This window comes from Penaeus monodon, chromosome 34 (assembly GCF_015228065.2).
Source record: "Penaeus monodon isolate SGIC_2016 chromosome 34, NSTDA_Pmon_1, whole genome shotgun sequence".
Classification (NCBI taxonomy): Eukaryota; Metazoa; Arthropoda; class Malacostraca; order Decapoda; family Penaeidae; genus Penaeus; species Penaeus monodon.
This window is the reverse complement of record NC_051419.1, coordinates 8,044,100-8,044,389: the sequence shown is the minus strand read 5'-3', so window position 1 is coordinate 8,044,389 and position 290 is coordinate 8,044,100. Positions and strand designations below refer to the sequence as shown.

The window sequence follows — 290 nt, the reverse complement described above, 5'->3', positions numbered from 1 at the left end:
AACAAAAAGAGACAAACAAACAGACAGACACACTTGATATTGTCAAATTAACCCAGAAAGGACAAGGCAAATGCTACCAAAACCGCAAATAATCTCACTGCTCATGGTAGAGTTAGGGTCGTCCTTCTGGGCTTCCATCTCCAGCAGGTAAGCGTCGATGTAGTCTCGGGGATTCTCGGGGTCGAGCGTCGCCTGGTGCTCCTTCACGTGCTTCTGCTCGTGATGGATGATAGGCATCCGGAAAATATTATTTGAGCATATATAAGAAAAAAATAATGATAAAAGGTAAA

General features: G+C 43.4%; 1 protein-coding gene across 1 annotated transcript in view; it reads right to left on the bottom strand.

The window, feature by feature from the left end:
* The window catches only part of LOC119594562 (cytochrome P450 2L1-like), a gene marked incomplete at its 5' end in the record, with an annotated part of 8,962 nt that overhangs the window by 2,621 nt on the left and 6,051 nt on the right, over positions 1 to 290 (bottom strand). Inside the window, 1 exon segment of the mRNA XM_037943595.1 lies at positions 99 to 213. Within this exon segment, the coding sequence (XP_037799523.1) occupies positions 99 to 213 (115 nt within the window).